General features: G+C 50.2%; 8 protein-coding genes across 8 annotated transcripts; 1 reads left to right on the forward strand and 7 right to left on the reverse strand.

Annotated features, from left to right (window-relative positions):
• Nucleotides 1-184: 184 nt before the first annotated feature.
• Nucleotides 185-1,407, forward strand: BDP81DRAFT_465515 (bacterial extracellular solute-binding protein, family 3; the record flags this gene model as incomplete). The annotated part of the gene is made up of 2 exons (XM_060594286.1): nt 185-227; nt 602-1,407. The coding sequence occupies 2 exons, from the start codon at nt 185-187 to the stop codon at nt 1,405-1,407; spliced, it is 849 nt and encodes a 282-aa protein (XP_060439310.1).
• On the reverse strand, nt 1,397-2,772 carry BDP81DRAFT_440019 (FAD dependent oxidoreductase). The gene is made up of 3 exons (XM_060591462.1): nt 2,267-2,772; nt 1,671-2,207; nt 1,397-1,613 (listed from the first exon to the last, which is right to left on the reverse strand). Exons 1-3 carry the CDS (start codon nt 2,734-2,736, stop codon nt 1,541-1,543), a joined length of 1,080 nt encoding a protein of 359 aa, XP_060439311.1. The 5' UTR covers nt 2,737-2,772; the 3' UTR covers nt 1,397-1,540.
• Nucleotides 2,773-3,297: 525 nt separating this feature from the next.
• On the reverse strand, nt 3,298-3,593 carry BDP81DRAFT_485044 (uncharacterized protein; the record flags this gene model as incomplete). The annotated part of the gene is made up of 2 exons (XM_060595135.1): nt 3,474-3,593; nt 3,298-3,420 (listed from the first exon to the last, which is right to left on the reverse strand). Exons 1-2 carry the CDS (start codon nt 3,576-3,578, stop codon nt 3,298-3,300), a joined length of 228 nt encoding a protein of 75 aa, XP_060439312.1. The 5' UTR covers nt 3,579-3,593.
• A 913-nt stretch (nt 3,594-4,506) lies between these two features.
• On the reverse strand, nt 4,507-5,841 carry BDP81DRAFT_359564 (GDSL-like Lipase/Acylhydrolase). Its single transcript, XM_060586382.1, has 3 exons — nt 5,461-5,841; nt 5,311-5,369; nt 4,507-5,254 (listed from the first exon to the last, which is right to left on the reverse strand). Exons 1-3 carry the CDS (start codon nt 5,666-5,668, stop codon nt 4,640-4,642), a joined length of 882 nt encoding a protein of 293 aa, XP_060439313.1. The 5' UTR covers nt 5,669-5,841; the 3' UTR covers nt 4,507-4,639.
• Nucleotides 5,842-7,493: 1,652 nt separating this feature from the next.
• On the reverse strand, nt 7,494-8,126 carry BDP81DRAFT_454709 (uncharacterized protein; the record flags this gene model as incomplete). Its single annotated transcript, XM_060592977.1, has 1 exon — nt 7,494-8,126. The coding sequence occupies one exon, from the start codon at nt 8,124-8,126 to the stop codon at nt 7,494-7,496; it is 633 nt and encodes a 210-aa protein (XP_060439314.1).
• Nucleotides 8,127-8,555: 429 nt separating this feature from the next.
• On the reverse strand, nt 8,556-10,676 carry BDP81DRAFT_440022 (major facilitator superfamily domain-containing protein). The gene is made up of 8 exons (XM_060591463.1): nt 10,451-10,676; nt 10,223-10,393; nt 10,147-10,165; nt 9,931-10,087; nt 9,706-9,864; nt 9,140-9,640; nt 8,909-9,078; nt 8,556-8,846 (listed from the first exon to the last, which is right to left on the reverse strand). Exons 1-8 carry the CDS (start codon nt 10,612-10,614, stop codon nt 8,700-8,702), a joined length of 1,488 nt encoding a protein of 495 aa, XP_060439315.1. The 5' UTR covers nt 10,615-10,676; the 3' UTR covers nt 8,556-8,699.
• Nucleotides 10,677-11,461: 785 nt separating this feature from the next.
• Nucleotides 11,462-12,981, reverse strand: BDP81DRAFT_465520 (uncharacterized protein; the record flags this gene model as incomplete). Its single annotated transcript, XM_060594287.1, has 4 exons — nt 11,462-12,375; nt 12,433-12,692; nt 12,781-12,899; nt 12,955-12,981. 4 exons carry the CDS (start codon nt 12,979-12,981, stop codon nt 11,462-11,464), a joined length of 1,320 nt encoding a protein of 439 aa, XP_060439316.1.
• Nucleotides 12,982-13,399: 418 nt separating this feature from the next.
• BDP81DRAFT_440025 (uncharacterized protein) lies at nt 13,400-14,194 on the reverse strand. Its single transcript, XM_060591464.1, has 3 exons — nt 14,066-14,194; nt 13,834-13,996; nt 13,400-13,781 (listed from the first exon to the last, which is right to left on the reverse strand). Exons 1-3 carry the CDS (start codon nt 14,091-14,093, stop codon nt 13,685-13,687), a joined length of 288 nt encoding a protein of 95 aa, XP_060439317.1. The 5' UTR covers nt 14,094-14,194; the 3' UTR covers nt 13,400-13,684.
• Between the last annotated feature and the right edge of the window lie 2,762 nt (nt 14,195-16,956).

The following is a 16,956-nucleotide window of genomic DNA, read 5'->3' on the forward strand; positions in this document are numbered from 1 at the left end:
GTTGTAGTGAGTGAGAGTTCACGGAATTCAACTTAGGATATCGGGTATCCTGACAGCAGGCGGTCGCGTCTAAGGAATCTACTTGTAACATTGAGGAAACCCGACAACGTGGGAAGCCCTGGTTGACAGGTGGATCTGCCACATGCCGATGGGTTGACGCAATCAAGACCAGCCCAGGCCCACGATGCCAACCCCGCTTGACATCAGAACTACTTCCTCTGTAAAGAGTCTAAAAGGCAGGGCAGAATATTACACGAGTCTTTACCTTACTCAAGCATAATCAAATTGCGCAAGCTACTCGACTAGCTAGGACTTGGCGTGAGTTGACAGGTCCAATTGACCAATAGTTAGTAAATTACTCGCTATCGCTAACTATCGCAATTTACATTCAAAGCCGATGATAAGGATTTGAAATGAGCTTGCGGAGCCCCGGGATCGGCCCTGGACGATGACAATAAAACTTGTGGCTATTCGCTGTTGCGTCTCATGTTCACTCACGCCCGGCATTGAATCTGTCTGCCCGTTTGATCTTCAGTCGCAATGGTGAACATTTGGACATCCGCCCTTCTCGGCGCTTCCACGTTGAGCGCGTACGCTCAAGCTCAACTCGGCGAAACAACACCACTTCTGTCATATGCGAATGTCACGTCTCTCCTCGACACCATTCTTGCTCGCGGGTACATCAACGTCGGCACAACTGGGGACTACAAACCGTTCACGTACCTTGTCACGAACCAAACGACCCTGCCGAACACAACGGCAATCAACACGACATACATCGGCGCCGACATCGATGTCGCACAGTCCCTGTCCAACGCCCTCGGCCTGCCCAAGCCTCCCCGCCTAGTCGCGACGAAATGGGCCAACATCACGAGCGACTTGTCCGCCGGCAAATTCGACATTGCCATGGGCGGTGTCAGTCTGACTCTCGCCAGAGCTAGAACTGCCTTCTTCTCTACCGCGATCCAGAGAGTCGGTAAGACGAACTGCATCCGCTGCGCCGACGCGGACAAGTACACCGACCTCGCATCGCTTGACCAGGCCGGCGTAAAGGTCGCTGTCAACCCAGGCGGAACCAACGAGGCATTCGACAGGGCGAATCTCAAGTCTGCGAAGATTGTCATGGTGGAGGATAATAATGCAGTTTACCAGGCTGTTCTGGACGGCACTGCCGATGCCATGATCTCTGATCTGATCGAGGTCGAGTTACAGGTCAAGCTGCACGAGGGCGAGCTTTGCATCGCCAACCCTGACGTGCCGTTCAACTTTGAGGAGCTGGGATATGCGGTCCCGAGGGATATTGTATGGAAGCATTTCGTTGATGCTTGGGTCCATGTGCAGCTGGGAAGCGGCTCATGGAACGGCACACTCGAGAAATGGTTGAACTACAAGTGGCCCAGTGTTTAAAATCCTTGAGGTTTCAAGTTAGAAGTAGTAGCTATTAGTATCTAATGCCATGATAAATAATGGGAACTCCTGTTATGAACTGGATCCTTTGGTAATGCCATATTCGCAACGATTCAGAATGTGTTCCTTTGACCTAGAGCTTCGATGAGGGCGTCTCGCTTGTTAGCTGCGATTTTGCGAGTTTCACCGCATGTGCTGCCATCCCCCTACGCCCACGTTAGCAACGCGATGTTCTTGCAGACTAGATCTATGTATCAACTCACCAAGATGCCTGGTAGCCTGCCCCAGATGCTCCGTAGTTATGCACAACGAGCCCTTCTTCTGTCTTCTCAGCCTCGATTCTCGGCCCGCCCTTGCGATTCGGTCTCAGTCCAACACCGTGCTTGATGATCTTGAGGTCTTCTGGCCTGCCGAGCTCAGGCGCCAGCGCGCAACAACGCTGGAGGATGGTCTTTGTCAACTCGGGATCGACCTCCTTGTCCCAATTTCCGTCTTGGCGACACCCGCCGAGTACAATGCCGCCAGCTAGAGGCCTCTGGAAGATATAGGTGGTGTCGTTGTCTACCCTTCGAGGTGAACGGAAGTACATCCTCTTGAGGGGCTGAATCGGTTGCTCGACTAAGATGATCTGTCCACGAGTTGGATATATGGACTTGTCTTCCACACCACCAAGGAAGTAGGATCCTAAGCCGGTGCAGTTGAAGACAGTTGTGACATCTGAAGAGATGCGAGCCTGATTGATGTGGCCAATTTCTCGACGATTCAGAATGACTTTGCTCTGTCTGCATTGTTCAAGAAGCCTAGTACAGTCAGATAGTTTGCGCGCCATGAGATACGCAGGAGTGGATGAGTCACTTACCACTGCAAGTATATTTGAGTGTTGATCACAAACGTGCTGGGCACATCAAGTCCAAACACAGCCTTATCAGGCAACTCGTCCTTGCTAAGTGGCACAGTGCCCCCGACCAAATCATCGTACCACAGCTTGCCAGTTCCTACGCTAAGGATTCCTGCATCCTCGATCTTTTGGTCGAAAACCATCCGCAGTGGCGAACTCTTGACCCCCGCTTCCGGTGCACTACTTGCAATCTTCTTGAAACGCTCAAAAGCGACGCGGTCGAAAGACTCGAGGAGGCCATTGTCGTTGGCTGAGGAGCACCAATTACCCCCGGCCCACGGCGAGCAGTAGTCGATGCTGTAGTCGCCGGGGAAGTACTTTGCCAGAATCGTGATCTTTGCGGACGGGAACTCGGCCCTGAGGGTCAGAGCCGTGGTGAGGCCGATGACGCCGCCGCCGAGGACGACAAAGTGTTGCGCTGAAGTCGCCATTTGGTGGAAAGTTGATGAGTGCGTGGTGAAGGTGAGACTAATGCTGCCTGATTCGATCGGAATCTGGAGGTAGTTGTTGGAGCAGCTCCGGTCCGGGCCGGTGGGCTTGACGGCTGATTGATGATAAATGTCCGAAGTCGGCCCAAGACGCGGCGCAACGGCGCCGATTGTGAGATAGCATGTCTTAGCCACGCAGCACTCCGCCCGATCCTGAAAAGCGTCAAGTTGCAACAGTGCAAACTCAGAGAAATACAGCACTGAATCGACGGAAGTGATATTGGACGTCCTTGAAAGCTCACTTCTCAGGCTCAACTACCTAAAATCAGTTCAATGCTGTGTTGCGAAGGCGGAGGGATGACATATTTACGCTGATTCTGGACACATGGGTTGCTCCTGTGAGATGCGTGGACTCGAATTTGTCTTAATGAACACTCAGTATTTTTTATTAAAAGAAGTATCATTAGTTACCCTAAAATGGTACTAACGACAATTTGTTTGTACGGAAACGTCTTCTGCAATTCCTTGCCTTACGAGCACATTTCAACAGAGAAGCAATTGCGATCACGCCTTTTTACCAGCTTTGTCCTGTCCTATCGGGTTGCTCGGCTGCATCCCTTCCAGATTTACGCCTTTCTTCTGCTGCGAAGCCATCGACGGCATCGTGTTTGGGTCTCCGCTGTGTCTCTAAAGATCATTCAGCCAAAGAGCTTTCCTGCCAACCCGAATGGGAGGCTTACCCTCTCCTCCTCTACCTCTGCATCGTGTATGAAGTCATGGCCGGCTTCCACGGCGTCATCCGACAGACCGTGATCCTTCAGCCCGTGATCTTTTCTGTTCGACATCTAGCGGTGTGTAGTATCAATAAGATGGAATTTCTTGATCAGGAGTTTCGATAAGAAGTCTCAATCAACAGCTAGGCGCATTGGCAGCTTGCAGACCACAGGGGTTCTTCCTCGTTTTATAACATTCAGCGGGGCCATTATGGTTGGACATCATGAAGCTGTCGAAGTGAGGGGTCTATGGTTCCTCGTGCGAAGCATGTACACCACCATCAGTGAGGGCACGGTGAGCAACCCCGCATTCATCGCGATGTTTCGTCCACTCCGAGGCAATCAAGCAAGGATGACTAGACATCGGGATTGCCATCTACAGCCGTGAAATCGCGGGGTCAGGCTCACCATGAAGGTCCATGCCAGGCTGGATAGATTCACTAACCAATCGTAAGCACATGCACCTAATATTCTTCAAAGCTAAATGCAGTTGCGGAGACAAGGAAGGGTCAGAGAGCAACTAGATGATCGGGTCTGTCGGTGGTGATCTCTAGAACCATGGATAAGCCTCCCGAGCTTGACCTTTCACTCGGGTATATGGAAAATTCCCTGATACCATTTGTCGCCACGCGAGGGCATAGCGCCCCGAGAGGATGCATCATGCGAATGGTAGGATTTGGGAATAAGACTATACACAAATGCGGCTGATGTGAGAATATTAGAGACGAATCAAGACACTTGGGCTGAAAATTTCTCTTTTTATTTCTTTTTATTGATAATTCATATAGATCAACAGTGTTAGTTCGATAGTTACTGTAAATATTGAGATACATGACACTGCACGTGGCCAGAAGGTGACATTTCTCGACTGTTCCGCCCCGCACAGGCTTTTCTTGATGATCCTCTTGCATGATCAAGTTCAAGTTCTTACGCAAATCGTGCTACTTGGGCAGGTGACATACATCACGTTCTTTAGAGCCTAGTCATATCAAGTACTACAGGCTGGTGTACATGCAGCAAACTAATCTTTGATACGAGGAAGATGGCAGTACAGCCTATTTCGAAGATTCGGTTTGTACATGAATTGGTTGAATCAAATCGCTCGTTAATTACTATCATATTACTTTAATTCATTAACACATTAGATTTACCGTGATGATGAGCTGCATCATAACAAGCATCATCCAGCTCTGCGACGAGAAGCTGGCGGCGCTGCTGCTTGATACACTCTTACTCGCCCGCGCAGCCTCATCCTTTGACCGATCCGGGTCATCGCCCACCGGCTGAGTGATCCAATCCTTGGGAATCTGCGCAATAAAGTCGTACCAATAGTCGCCCATAGTACGGTAACCATCATCCGTCGGGTGAATGCAATCATCTCTGAGAATGCCGGTACCCAAAGCCGCAAAGTCCACGGCCAGGACGTGGTGGCTGGCGTTTCTTCGCTGCTCGACGATGGACGGGATGAGTTTTTGGTACTCTGTCGTCGCAGTTTCCTGTTCGGCGCTGCAGGTGTCGACGATTTGGGCGACTAGGATGGTAGCGTCGGGGCACGCGGTGATCATCTGGTCGATGAGGGAGCCCAGTCGCTCGGCGGCGGCTGCCGGGTCGTTGCCTTCGGTGGAGATTGCCGGGTTCGGGTTCATGTCGTTGGTGCCGGCGTGGAGGAGGATGATGTTGGGTCTTTGTACCAGGGATGGGCCTACGTTGTCGGCGATGTACTGAATTGTTTTCCCAGACCAAGCCGCCTAAGCAATTCGTCAGAATGAGGAACGTTGGGTTGGGACCTGTTCTGTTGACTTACATAGTATCCGTCGCTCATATTTCCACCGTAGACTGTACCGGCGAATACAACTTCGTTGACTGTTATGGTTGTTAGACATGGGTCCTTTTTGTCTGCCTGTTTGTGGCAGAGCGCTTGATTGAATTTCTCATGTGCGGTGAGTGAACATACCAGACAGGTCCTCGTCAAGTTTGAGCCTGTAGCCATTTCCATCGCTGCTCAGATATCCCACAGTAATGGAATCACCCACGGAAAGGATCCTGAGTTTGACACCATCTTTGATAACTTGTCCTGCTGGTGTTGCCTTGTACTCGAGAGAGTCAGCTGCGAGCGCCAGCGGGGTAATTAGGGCGATGATGCTGGCGATTGAAAACCTCATCTTGAGGGCCGAGAACTGGGTAAACGAGACGACACCATCGCGAAAGCCCTCGCGAGAGACTAGGCAACAGCGTGTGGGGTATCAGCCACTTCAAATAGTCCAACATAGACCAAGGCAATTGTCAATCATCAGCAACTGACCCGTAGACCGACGAGGGCGATGAACGCATCCCTCGGGCACAGCTAGCCGCGATCCACCACAACCAGCCCAAATTTAAAGGGTCAATGCCAGGCACCATCTTCGCTAAGCACCGTAAGCAGCGGGCTGGGCTGCTCGGTGCCGTCGCATTGAGGGCGAAGTGACCGAAGGGCCCCGGTTCTCGACTCCACAGGCAATGGGACCATGCCGTGTGGTCCGGCGCTTTCGTTGCTGGCTGAACATGGGCATTCTGCTCTCTGGCACCCTGCGCTGCACACCACCGGCCATGTTCGTCGAGTCACGAGTGAAGCCCCAAGGCAACCAACGTGATCAAAGAACGTTGAAGCCGCTGGAGGGGTTTTCAAGTGGCCTGGCAATCTCACCCTGCAGGACCTTTGCTACGGTGTCAATGGCTGCAACGGTGGGCTGCCGGCAGTTTGCCAAGATAGTCTAGCTCAGCGCTCTAAGGTGCCTAGGTGGCACGGGAGGCGCTGCAAAACCTTGTCATCTGGCTTTCGGCGCGAGACGACGGCGTGGCCGGGTTAGCCGGGCGCAAAGAATGGGGGGAATGTTGAACGACGACGGAGCCTCGGACTCGAAAGAGCGGAGGAAACATCAAATGGGAAAGAAATCCCTCCAAGTCTTACTTGACCGCTGTCCCCAGTAAGGCTCTCGCAAAGGTTTGCTATTTGCCATGCCCCTTTTGCCTTTGTGCATGAGTTCTTCGGGCCGCTCCCTTGCGCCAGCACGAACGCCATTTCTGTGCGTTCAACTTGTCAGATGGCAGCGCATGAACCTCCTAACATGAGATGCCAATGCGGCGGAGGATTTTGCTACAGGATGGTCCCAGCTGTTTGAGTCACCCCAGAGCCCCTTTTTCCTTAACGATGAATTTTGCACACCAACGAATTTTTCTTTTCTATTTTAGACGCAGGAAACACCATCGACAAGCACAACCATGCGTCCAAAATGCGAAGCCGAGGAAGACATGGATTATGAGCAGCAACCGAATTTTATTGTGCTAGAAGCCCCGCGTGATGATAATATCTTAGACATGCTGCAATGGACAGCACATGTAGACCGTAACCGATGACTTCATTTCTTCGCCGTTTCTCCAACCAACTTGAAAGCTTAGCCATCCCATCGCTGCTGCTGATCCCCCATGACAAGTGGGTAACACCCACCGCTATGTGCTCTGACGTCGATAAGACTCTCTTCATTACGACGTCGGCAGTCTCGGCGCGTCCACTGTTTACAACGTCAGTTCGCTGTCACGTCAAGTCCACCCCGTGCGCCATGTCCGTGCTGGCTTCGGCTTCGGGTAGTGGGTTGAATTGAATTGATTGGTAATTATCTTTGACTATTTTTTCGTTCTAAGTTCTGTTGTCTACTAATTATGTGCTTGTAATCCGTACCTTAGTATCAAGACTACCTAACAATCTCGCGACCCGGTTAGACAGAATTTGGCGTTACTTTTGTCGACGGCCTCAGTTTTCAGAAGCACACAAAGATAGGTTCTTGTGGGACGTGGAAATTGTAAATGCATAACACTCAACGAAATATCTAGTCTAAACAGAAAACCACCCATTTTTTAAAGCCTGCTCCCCAAAAATATTCAATGTCATTCTCGACCAAACAGCCAGCGAGGTCTCGGTTATTTTATCGAGCGAATCTATCCCAACCGCCACTAAGTGGAGTTATCGCTGACGTCTCCATCGTAGCCCTCGTCTGTCTCTTGATTGCACGTGTCAATGATGGCCTGCTCAGCCTCCCGAGACTGCGTCGACATCCCACACAGGAGAGCAGCCACGCGGTATTCACACAGCTCATTATCGCTGCACTCGCCGACCGCACAGCAGGTCCAATCACTCGTAAAATACTTATTCTTAGGGGGGAACTCAGTAGAAGAATCGGCGGAAGACTCGGTGGGAAAAGCCAGTGGGCGTGCATTGAACTGAGGGAAGTTACCTGGACGGTCGCTAAGGGTGTGGTTCTGTGCATGGCCTGCGTTACAGCATTCCTTGCATTGAATGAGAAAGCCGGCGCGTTGCGAGGTCTCACGCGAGACGGCGTGGCAAAGGCATAGCTGGAACTTGTCAGCGTTGGCGACATCGGGGCACTCATCTGGGTACATAGTCATGAGGGGAAGGCCGAGGAGACTGCCGTTTGTGCGGTATCCCAATGCCTTTGCCTTTTCGCAGAGGTAATACAGAGGCTCTGGCGTGGGTGTGAGACACAGGAGCGGAAGGCGAATGCCGTTCTTCTCAGAAAGGCAGTTCTTGGTGCAGCAGACAATCAAGATCTCGGTTTCTTGACACATTTTGTCGGGGGAAAAGTTTTGCTGTAAAGTTGTGGGTGGGTTGAGTTATGACGGGTTTCTGAAGGATACTCAGACCGTGCTTGTTGTGAATGGAATCAAGAGTGTTTGGAATTTTGGAAAGCTGTTGAGACTTGGACACGAAGAAGCCACGAGGGCCGCCTGTTTATATGCATAATGTAAAGGGTATAAGTTGAGTACTTTGACTGAGTTCAATAGCACTGGAACACAATGGCATGGTAAAACACTGAACAGACAAGCAGGCTCTCTCTGTAAGTCAGCACAGGCCAGTTAAATGCTCTCAAAGACTCAACAGGAACGAACAAGAACCTATAGTTACACAATGTTCAAAGATTAATGTAGTCTAGAAGGATAGCGACAACTCTTATGACTCGGGAACAGTTACGAACAAAGAGAAATGAACCATAAGACTAAGGAGGAACACAATCACTTTGTATTACCGAGGTAACAGACAGGCAGCGTTGAGATCTACCTACGACCCAAGAATAGGCTGTATCATACAGAAGAGAAGTTTACCAAGAACCCACAGTTAGGCTAAGCGAATTCTTGATCCTATTACAGTGTATACAGCCAGCCTTCCATGCCCTCGTTCCTGCGTTGCCCTGCTTTTGCTGCTTTGTTGCAGCGCCACAAGTAGATATCCATGATGATCATCATTGTGATACTAGCCATAGAGATGGCAAATGTTGTCCAGATGCCGATCTAGATAATCATAATCAGAGAAGAAGGTTTACCAGCCAGGTCCTGGAAGAGCCGTAACTTACGGTATAATGGGGACTCTCTTTCGACATGAAAGCCGTGCTTGCAATGATGCCCCCGAGGCCGCCTCCAATGAGACATGTGGCGCTTGAGACAGCTCGCTTTGAGTGCGAAGTGATGTTGTTCGCTTGAAAGGTGAGCACCCCAGGGACGCAGAACTGAAGAAATCCGATGCCTAGGAGTTGTTGAAGTTAGTCATGGTCCACAATCGCCCCCAACTGTACAGAAAAACTGACCAAGGAATGCTCCAAAGTAGCGAGCACCATCAGCCTTGCCGTAAACGGTGATCAGCATCCCGACTGCAGTCAAAGCTTGATGCACTGCAATGATTGGCCCTCGAATCTTGTACTTGTCTCCGAGATAGCCGGAAATGTAGGCCACAATAGCTGCTAAGACATAGGGAGGCGCGGACAGAAGTTGCGCCTGGGTGCTGCTAAAGCCCATACCGTTGCGAAGAATAATCGGAAGGAAGTAGGAGTAAGCATATCCGGGAAGCGTTGAAGCCATGAGATTGAATGCCCAAAAGTACAGTCTCCAGTCCTTGAGGTGATGCAGAATCTTGGCCAGATTGATGTGATCTTCTTCAGCATCACCACGATCTTGGTTGATGCGGGCAATGATGAACTCTTGCTCAGCCGGCTTCAGGAACTTGCCGGCTTGGGTTGGGAAGTCGATGATGATAAACCAGCCTAGAGCACAGACAACCACGGTAATGGCGCCTTCGATGATGAAGATCCCTGTTATATCTGATGAGCACCACGATTCCAGCTTTTAGCAGGCTTATCTCAAGCTCTCAACTTACAGCTCCAGCCATTTAATCCACTCTTTCCGCGAAGAAGGGTAAGAACGTATGCAAATAGTGCAGAGAAGCCGCTGGCAAGGACGGAGAGGATCCAGAAGCCGGAAAGCCTCTTGCCCACTTCAAAGCGCGTATACCAGCAGGTAATCAGATAGGTGCATCCTGTCAGATTTCCCACGTCAGATTCTCCGAATGTAGGCATCAAGATCTAGCGGAAGGTATCCCTACCTGGTAGAAAACCTGCCTCCAGGATTCCCAAGAGAGCTCGACAGACTGCCATCGCACCCCAGCTCTTAGTAAAGCCCATGCCGATAAGGACGACGCCAAAGCCTACACCGAGAAACGAGAGCCAATTGGCGGGTCCGGCCTTTGGGAGCATGAGATTCTGCAGCACCGGTCAGCTCATGTCGCATTCAAGATCGAGGAGAAACAGCAAAGCCGTACGCTAGGTATTTCGAAGAGACTTTTTGAACTCGTTAGCCAAAGTCAATTTCCATCGAATCAAAATAGAGGCACGAACATGTATGCAACAAAAAACACCATCACAATAACAGTGTATCTGTTGCCCACAGCCAGACCTAGATCTTCTTGCATGCCCGCAACTAAGGCAAGGCCGAGATTCGTTCGGTCGATGAGGGAGATCGAGTACATTATGCCTAAAATCGGAAGCAGACGAATATCGATACGACGGCTGATTTCTTGGTTAGAGTTGTCCGTTGCACATGATGAACGTGGCATGGTGGCGTACATGATTTTATTCTGCTCAGCTTCGGTGAGCCCGCAGATCTGCCCAACATCTTGTCCCTTTACATCTTCTACGTGGGTTGAATCGTGGGTCTTTTCGTCAATGACACGGGTGCCCAGTTCCTCATCACCTTGGGGAAGATCGTTAGAAGCCGTTCGTTGTTCCATCTTAGTTGACCTGTGCCTCGTGAGTTTAATACGTAGGGAGAAGAAGCAAGACACCGAACTCCTGCCACAGATCAAACCCAAAATCCATTCTGCAAGGCTCGCTGATCATTCTCTTAAGTATTCGCAGGGGTCTCCAACAGGAGTCATCGCCAAGACAGACGTATCCATCAGTATGCGATAGTGATCTGTTTCCATCACACACCAATGGGCCTAATTCAGACTGAAGCAAGCCTCAAAGCAAGCCTCCATTCCGCTCAACGCCTAGCAACTCCGAGAGATAGGTTGGATGCGGGGTAATCCGGGGTAGTGCAGGGGACCTAGTCTCGTCCTGCACAACTAGCACCTAATCCGGACTCTTAGAACGTGCCTTGCAAGACGCAAAGTCTCATAAGCAATTCGATGATTCGCTGGAAATCTGTCATGAGATTGCAGGGAGAATGACGCCACTGAGTCAGGGCGCTAGAGTCAGAGTCGCAGACTCTTCGACCATGTGTCAGTAGCTCAACCTCCGCTCATCAACCACGCCTTGGCAACCGCTAGATCAACGCCAGCCAAGAGTTGGTTAACGTTAACCCTTTACTCGGGAGAAGAGACCCGGGAGTCTGGCTCACGAATCATGATGGCTTAAATGCAGATAAGTACCATTTGGACTGGTCTAGGCTCTTCTGTTGTAGCTCCGTAGTATATTGTATGGGGTGCTGCACGTCTAATGCACAAAACTTGTAGCGATATGAACTCCGACCTTTATGGAAGTTTATGTAGAGAATTACAAACAAAAGGGTAAAACTGTAAAGGAAACCTTGAATTCATCTGCCCCCAGTCGATGCAACCTGCTGGAACTCATCGTCTAGGCTACCGTATCACTACCGTACGGCACCGCCTTTCCGGAGAAGTCTACCCCACGGTGATGTTCAAGCTTGTATCCATCGGCAAGCATATCTTGATACCATGCTTGCATGTCTGAGGTGAAAGTTCCGATCACCACAGGGTTGCTCGAGTCGAAAGGCTCCTGTCCCTTGCTAACTTGTCGAATATGCGCACCTGCTGCGGCGACCCCAAGCCCGAAATCGTCCTCCACCATCTGGACCGGACGAATTACTCCTGTAGTGCGTCCCTCAAGGATATCAGAAGGGATGCGGAACTCCTGAGCCGCGGGCCGAGCCAAGGCGACGCCGTCGACAATATCAAGGGCCTTTACCATTGCTCCGACGGTTCTCATACCGCCCACAATGTACGCCTTGGTCTTGCGTGTGTCCCGGTCTCCCAGACCCGCGACGACGGTCTCGGCAAATTCTAGGAAGAAGCCCTCCCGCTTACGAGTGGACTCCTTTTTCCAAGACATGGCTGGCTCCTCGAACGTACCTCCCGAGATCTCGAGGAAATCGAAGCCTAGGTCCGAAAAAGATGCACAAAGCTCCTGAGCATCTTCAGGGGTGACGCCGCCGTCTTGGAATTCGACGCTGTTGAGCTTTGCTGCGAGGATAAAATCAGGAGATGTGCGCTTGCGGATGGCCTTGCCAATGTCGGCGATGAGACGGGTACGGTTCTCGAGTGTTTGGACCCCGTACTCATCCGTACGTTGGTTCGTGGTACGGGATCGAAATTGGGCGATGAGACGACGTGGTGCCGCGTGGAGCTGAATTCCATCGAAGCCGGCCTTCTCAAGGTACTCGGTTGCATGCGCAAACCCTTCAATGACGCGGTTGATATCTTCCTTGGACGCTTCACGGGGCTTGCCAAATTCCATACCCATTCTAGGTTCTTAAGTTTGTCAGGTTAATCGTGATTTGAACGATGGTGGGATGAGATATTACATACCAAGTCCGATTGCCGAAGCCGAAATCGGGTTGGGTTGGATCTTGTTTTGAACTTGTCTCCCGGCGTGGGTGATTTGACCCAGCATGAGACTACCATCAGCCTTGCCAGCCGCAGCCACGGCCTTGAACCCTTCGAACCGTTCCCCCTCAAGCTTGCACTCGGGGGTAATGATCATGTCGCCAATGCTGCTCATGCAGTCGAACTCGACATCAATCTTGCCAGTGACGATGACACCAAAGCTGTTTGGACCTTCACCCCAACTGCAGTACAACTTGTTAGTCTCAGAACAACATCCGCCTTGTGAATGAGTTTGGGCGGTGGAAGGAATCTGGGAAAAGTGTGACTTACCGGCGATAGACCTCAACAAGTTCCGGTGTGGGAACTCCCCTCTTGGATTGGTCGCTTGAGCTTCCACTCCACGTGGCCAGATTCTCAGCCACTGCACTCTTCAAGAAACGATTTTTTGGCTTTCTTATTGGAGAAGGCGAAAGCCAAGGGTTGAGCCAGTGGCTCCGGGCTGACAGCTTCACTTGCGTAACGAGCAGACATTTCGATTCGCTGTTTGTAACGTTGGTGTCGGGCTGAGGATATGGATCTGATTGGTATGAGATGGCTTATGTGTGTTCAAACTTCTTAGAAGCATGATGGAAGTCGACGAGAGAGTATCCCATTCTTATAGCTGGAAATATTCTGTAATTATTTGATGCTGAGACGATGGCTTCGTCTTTGTTGCCTTTGGTCGCCACATCTTCGCCATGAGACATCGCCGAAAAGTGTCTACTCCACGGAGCGCCGTGTCGGGCGACAAATTACGACCGGGACCGTTGGAGTCCGAGAAGAACAGTGCTAGCGACGAATGCCTCTCCGGGTAGTGTCATAGTGGCGACGGAGCCCCACAAAGGCAGCACAGATCGGGCTTTGGCACCGGCCCGGCGTACTCCACGGCGTTCCACGGAGAAAACACAGGGATTTCTACGATGTGTTACAACTCCGTGATGCCGGATGCCAACCATATGGCCGCCCTTTTGATTGTCTCCATTTTGTCTCTGATCGGATTTAATCGACACTAGTGCCTGCGTGCTCCCGATGGCCGGGTCAATGGAATCAGGCACGCATACCGGCAAATGTAGGTAAGGTTCCTTGGCGGTTGATCAATCTTGACAAGCTTCTTCAGGTCTATTTTATTGCAGGGCACTTGCCGGGTGCGACATGTTGACACTTCAGACATGAATGCTTTGCCCACTTTGCTTTGCTAAGTACGGAGCTGGTACAGCTGGCTTCTTCTGAAGTGGCTGTCTACCCTCTCTATGCTCGCCAGACGACTCTCTAATTCGGAGACCTTTCCTGGACTGAATTTACGTTGGAAGTTTGCCAAAAATGATCATGATGGGCGCGACTCACTCTTCAGATTCGCTCTGCTGGTGTGGCCGTGGTCTTCCCTTGGAGCGTAGTGCCCTCCGCTTTACGATTGTCGTTCGGCATTCTGACTCGTACAGCAAACAGTTCGAACATGCAGGCTTCAGCATGTCACATTTGATCTTCTTTTGAAAACAAAGATCGTATGCTGTCGCATGTTAGAGTATGATTGGGAACGTGACCTGAAAGTAGGCTGAGCGAGTGGAATGGATCCCACCTTTCCGCCGCGTAGAAGATGTTTCCATGATGTGGCGATTCAAAATAAGTATGGCAGTTTCTATCGTTTACGGCCGGCACAAGCCATGAAGAAGCCGCATAGCAACTTGATGGGATTCTCGAGGACGCGTTTGCGATTCGCATGCATGAGTTAAACGACAGCTAAAAGCGTAGACGTGAAACGAGAAGCATCGGATAATCCCACACAGAACTGAGCGGCGTAAGTACCTCATTGCGCTGCTGAGGGGTAATAGCGAATCAAACGTTAATCCATCTTGAATTTCGGTCTAACTACGAATCAAAGAAACGTATGAAAGAGTAGAATTGGAGAAAACTGGGGAAGTTTGTGCATACACTGACGCCATTCAGCATCCGGTGGGATGAATCTAACTGAGAAAGCTTAGCTGTTTTTCGTGCCCAAACCACACGGCCTAGCTTAGCAAAGGGCGTTGTTTACTCCATCCTTCGGGGGGTTTTGGTCATGTTGGTAACTGCCACAAGTTATAACACGCAGCAATTGGCACAAACATGAGGTGGATTATGATGATGATGATGATGATGATGTATTTAACGTCTGGTAACAAAAGGACGTGCCGGGCGCTATGCCGATATGGTCTATGCTAATCTAAACTATGTTACAGGCTACCGTCTTCACCTAACGTTCCTGTTCAATGACTCGGGCAAATTTCGGAAAAGAAATTGGTCTCCTCTATCCATTCGCATAGAAGAGAGGCTCCCTTAGCAGAACCTAACAAGAAATCAATACTTGCTTTAGCCATACGTTGGCGGAGGTAGCGCGGTGTAGCCTTGCGTCCACGCTTGCAGAAGTAGAAATGGACTGGTGTCTTGGGTTTCCCACAGCTGCAGTTGAGCAACGCATCTTGATGAGCGAATCTCTCGTGGTATGCTGCAAAGTCTCCATGATGGGATCTTGCTGCGTATAGCCTTCTTAGTAAGTGCCGAGGGAGGCGGAGTTTAGGCGGCTTGGGGTGAAGAATTATCTCGAGGTCGGCATATTACCGAGGGCATTGGGACAGCTATTTTCTGGCAAAGGCTTGGAAGGTAGCTGCTTTATCTTGCATTTCTAGGTGCGCTAATGAGGGCTGTGGTTGTGATTTTGGGATTAGTTTGCAGGCTTCCTTGGCTAGAGCATCCGCTTCTTCATTTCCTGGTACTCCCGTGTGCCCAGGGCACCACCAAACATAAACCCTGCCGGGGGTTGTCCAGCTCTCTCTTTGTCTCCGAGTCTAGGAGGAAGAGAGCCTATTGAAGGCCCTAAATCTAGCCTGGATGCTTCCTGTGCTCTGAGAGTATAGTCTAGCCGCGACTGCGAGGTTGTCGAGGTAGATGTGGACGTTATCTGCTATACGAGTCGTAGGAGCCCGGGTGGCTTCTATTAGGCCGTGATACGTAGTATATGCCTCCGCATTATATACCTTAGTTTAGGAGCCGAGTAGTTTGGATCCGTGGAAGATCTGCCGTATAGCTTGGTACCCTACCCAGCCTGCTCCGGCGGAGGTACTACTGCCGTCCGATATCTAGGACTCGTTAATATAGATAATAATGTCCTGCTTAGAGAAAGTTGCTATCCTGCCTGAAAAGGAGAGGGCCTGTTCTTCTTTGGTTTTATTAGGTTCGTAGCCGACCCTGGCGAGGGCTGTCTACCAGTCCGCTAGTTGCTCCCAAGGGGGGAGTTCTAACGGATCGATGTATTCGGTATTTTTGCTTATGAGGCTTGTTATTCGTCGTAGCCGTGAGTTTAGTCCTGATTTGTCCCTGAGTCTCGTTTGGAGAGGGTGTCGCTCGTCCAGACGATGGATTCTAGTGGACGTTGTGTGGAGCTTCGCGTCTAGTATCACCTCTGCTGGGGGTAGAGCCGCCTCGCACTATAGGATCGGTATAGGCGTAGTTCTGTATATGGGGACTATCGCTCTGATGGCTTTGGTTTGCGTTGCGTCTAGTTAGTGTAGTAGATTACTAACCGCGTTTGAGATAGTACGTCTATTCTTTATCCGGCTCTTGCCGGGCTACTATACTTTAGATATATAGTACTAAATAGGTAGTATATAAGAGGTGATCGCTTGACGAAGTAAGTACGTAGGTGCGCCCTAGATAGTGTTCCCTAGTCCCCGTAGACTATTGACTACTTGGTATGTTTTTACGGAGAGGTTTTTTACGTAATTTTTGAATATGAGTTTACGGTCGAAGTAAACGCCGAGCTAGCGTAGAGAAGAGCCTTTTTTGATAGCCTGAACTGTATGATACCTTCTATCCGGCAAACCTACTATAATTAATGGGTTTTTATCTTTTCGTTTCTTAGTAAAGTGGATTAGTTCGGACTTATCGAGGTTAAAAGTAATTCCTTCCGTCGCGCCCTATCCTAAGGTTTCTTTTTATTCCTTAGTTAGGATATTATAGTTATTCTCTAGTGATATTGAGCTTAATAAGATAGCGACGTTATCGGCGTAGCCAAAACAAGATCGCTTCCTTCCTAGGCGAGCTATACCTAGCTTAAAAAGAGGTTTAATATAGAGTATAAATAGAATAGGAGATACGGATAAGCCTTATAGTAGTCCGTATTCGAGACCGAAGACGTCTCCTACCTCCCTATCAAGCCTTATTCTTACTCTCCTTCCGGTAACAAAACTTAAGACCTAGCATATGAGGTTCTCCGGCCATCCTTATTTGTAAAAGCATCGGACCAGTCGTCCTAGAAGCACGGCGTCGAAAGCCCCTTTTATATCGAGCGTAAGTATAGAGGTAACTAGGCCTCTTTGCTAGGCGCACTCGATATCGTAGATGGCCGTTGCGATGAGGTCGCTGCAAGAGCGAAGAGGGAGTGCTCCAAACTATTGATCGTATAGAACACAATATTTAACTACGATCTAGGTA

This window comes from Colletotrichum phormii (genome assembly GCF_030913505.1).
Source record: "Colletotrichum phormii strain CBS 102054 chromosome Unknown BDP81scaffold_30, whole genome shotgun sequence".
NCBI lineage: Eukaryota > Fungi > Ascomycota > Sordariomycetes > Glomerellales > Glomerellaceae > Colletotrichum > Colletotrichum phormii.

Coding starts and splice junctions, on each gene's coding strand:
- BDP81DRAFT_440019 (XM_060591462.1), bottom strand. CDS start 2,736: ATGGCGACTTCAGCGCAACACTTTGTCGTCCTCGGCGGCGGCGTCATC. Junction 2,208..2,266: donor ACTCAAATATACTTGCAGTG/GTAAGTGACTCA, acceptor TGACTGTACTAG/GCTTCTTGAACAATGCAGAC. Junction 1,614..1,670: donor GCAGGCTACCAGGCATCTTG/GTGAGTTGATAC, acceptor ACGTGGGCGTAG/GGGGATGGCAGCACATGCGG.
- BDP81DRAFT_359564 (XM_060586382.1), bottom strand. CDS start 5,668: ATGAGGTTTTCAATCGCCAGCATCATCGCCCTAATTACCCCGCTGGCG. Junction 5,370..5,460: donor ACTTGACGAGGACCTGTCTG/GTATGTTCACTC, acceptor CAACCATAACAG/TCAACGAAGTTGTATTCGCC. Junction 5,255..5,310: donor ATATGAGCGACGGATACTAT/GTAAGTCAACAG, acceptor CGAATTGCTTAG/GCGGCTTGGTCTGGGAAAAC.
- BDP81DRAFT_440022 (XM_060591463.1), bottom strand. CDS start 10,614: ATGGAACAACGAACGGCTTCTAACGATCTTCCCCAAGGTGATGAGGAA. Junction 9,865..9,930: donor GGAGGCAGGTTTTCTACCAG/GTAGGGATACCT, acceptor GAAATCTGACAG/GATGCACCTATCTGATTACC. Junction 9,641..9,705: donor TGGATTAAATGGCTGGAGCT/GTAAGTTGAGAG, acceptor CAGATATAACAG/GGATCTTCATCATCGAAGGC.
- BDP81DRAFT_440025 (XM_060591464.1), bottom strand. CDS start 14,093: ATGGAAACATCTTCTACGCGGCGGAAAG. Junction 13,997..14,065: donor ATCTTCTACGCGGCGGAAAG/GTGGGATCCATT, acceptor AACATGCGACAG/CATACGATCTTTGTTTTCAA. Junction 13,782..13,833: donor CAGCAGAGCGAATCTGAAGA/GTGAGTCGCGCC, acceptor ACGTAAATTCAG/TCCAGGAAAGGTCTCCGAAT.